At 41.8% G+C, this 2,500-nt stretch overlaps 1 protein-coding gene across 1 annotated transcript in view; it reads right to left on the bottom strand.

Moving 5' to 3' along the window:
• Window positions 1–491: 491 nt before the first annotated feature.
• The window catches only part of LOC119575345 (excitatory amino acid transporter 1-like), a gene marked incomplete at its 3' end in the record, with an annotated part of 48,442 nt that continues 46,433 nt past the window's right edge, over window positions 492–2,500 (bottom strand). Inside the window, 2 exon segments of the mRNA XM_037922901.1 lie at window positions 492–690; window positions 1,273–1,400. Of these exon segments, the coding sequence (XP_037778829.1) occupies window positions 492–690; window positions 1,273–1,400 (327 nt within the window).

A 2,500-nucleotide genomic window follows, 5' to 3' on the forward strand; every position in this document is an offset into this window, starting at 1 on the left:
AGAGAGAGTATGTCTTCATATAATTGTTGGCAAGCACATGCAAACGTGAAGGTAAATGTTAAAAACCCGAAAACCTTGACCTTCCTTCCTGAACTTTAAAGCCGACTTCCGGAGGGAAATTACTTTGGAGTTTCTGACCTTCTGGTTGCTCTCCCAGCAAAATCTGTCTCGCCCATGAAGTGAATATAATGATCCTTCCTGACCTAACCACAAAAGTAATCTGACCAATGCAAGCTTTGCAATTAGTGACTCTAACACGACCATGCGTTGATCTGACTGCTCATAACTATACCCAAAATAAAAGTCAAGTAAAAACAAAAAAAGAAAAGAGAGAAACGGGATGAGATATGCCCCACCTTCAGGAAAACGCAGACTTAAGGTACTTTACCAATCCTACCTCCTACAACTACATGTCCCACAACAGACAGACAGAAATCCCCTGCAACAGCAGCGGTACGACGGGGCTGCAGCCTCGCCCGCAGCCGCCTCACCTGGGCAGGTCCATGAGCAGGTCCGGGGTGTAAGAGGCCTTGGCCTCGCCCGCCTTGGTGATGTCGTCGTCGTTGCCTTTGCCCGGGTGGATGCTCACCACCAGGATGATGCCCAGGATCACGGCCGACACGGTCGTCGTCAGGTAGTAGGCGATGGCGCGCAGCCCGATCTTCTTAGACAGCGACAGGTCCAGCGAGCCTGTGGGGACGAGGGGGGGAGGAGGTAAGGAGGGGATGCGTAGGAGGAAGATGAACAGAGGAAGGGATGAATTAGGGGAAACGGGAATGAGCGGCAAAGAAGGGGGGAGAAAGGTAAGGGAAAAGGGGAAAAGAAATCCATATTATTGATTTTTATGAGATAAAAGTACGTTACCTGGGTGACGTCATCGTGATTTAAATTCAAATTCTTCAGATCTTGACATCATGACAGAATAAAAAAGAGAAGAGAGAAATAAAGAAAATAAAACAGAGAAACAGACAAAACAGAAAGGCAGCCGTGGATCCTGAAACTTTCGGGGTCCTTTTGCAGTCACTCCCACGACCCTGCGGCTCCACAGAAGAGGACGAAGGGCAGTGAGGAGGAGAAGGAGACCACGAAAAGAGGAATGTGATTAACCCGAATGTGGGGAACAAGAAAGAAGCGAAGAGGAGAGAAAAGAGGAAATCGCATACAGCCACGATGAGGGGACTGCGCGAGGAAAGAAGAGTAGAAAAGGAAAATTCCCAGATAGCTACGATGAGAGGAAACAGGAAGGAAGGAGCTGATGATGACGGGACTCACCGATGGCCGACACGAGCGAAGAGACGATGAGGGGGATGATGAGGGCCTTGAGCGCGCGCAGGAACAGCTCCCCGACGTAGCCCACGTACATCACCTCGCGCTTCGTCCATCGCTCGCTGCGGGAGTACCTGCGGCGGGGGAGGGGGTTAGCTGCGGCTTTGCACCCCGGGAAATCGTGGATGTATATGTATTATCTTTTATCTTTTGCTTTACTGCTACCCCAGTAACATTTTATTACAATCCCCTTTTTGGGAGGATGGGAAGTATAGGGCCCTACATTTTACGTATACAAAAGATATTTTCTTTATATTTCAAACAACCGCTTATGTCGCCTTGCAGAAAACCTGTGGCATCACAAAAGCTGTAGCACAGCAAATGAGACGTCCCATCTCTGGAGATGCAATAACTTATCTTTTGCAATACTCGGCCCTGGTCTCTGTGCGTCCTATCTTTTACGATCGACGTATCTTTTGAACCCAAAAGGGGGTTTTAATTGGGCACTATAATGCTTTATGGGGTAAAAAGCATGGCCCTACGACAATATCGGGGTTTAATCGAACCGGATATTGGTTTTTTACGCAGTAGGTCTTTTGCTTTTTTCTACGGTCGTCTGAGTGCCCTACTTCTACAACACCACACAACAACATACACCACACACACACAACACACACACACACACACACACACACACACACACCCAACATATATATAATATTCCCCCCCCCTGACCAGGCCTCAAACCCTGGGTCACTGGGGGTATAAAACCCGGAGGGCCATTTAAACCAACCATACCGCACGAATTTCATACATGCAACATACATTCATTTTAAAATTATATATAAAATATATATATTATATATATTTTAATAATATATATAATATAAAATTTATATAATAAAATAAATATATATATTATATATAAAATAATATATATTTATATTCAAATATATAAAATATAAAAATATATATAATATATTAATATATATAATATATATTATAATTTATATATATATAATATTTTCATAACTAATATAAAAAAATAATATATAATATATATTATATGTATATATTAACACATATATATGATATATGATTAAAAATATAATATATATAAAATTTTAAAAATATATATAATTTATAAATATAATATATATATTTAAAAATTATATAATATATTCTTCTTTTAAGGGTATTCAGTCTGAGCCGCCGTGGCACAGCATGATACTCA

The sequence above is a fragment of the Penaeus monodon genome, chromosome 7 (genome assembly GCF_015228065.2).
Source record: "Penaeus monodon isolate SGIC_2016 chromosome 7, NSTDA_Pmon_1, whole genome shotgun sequence".
Classification (NCBI taxonomy): Eukaryota; Metazoa; Arthropoda; class Malacostraca; order Decapoda; family Penaeidae; genus Penaeus; species Penaeus monodon.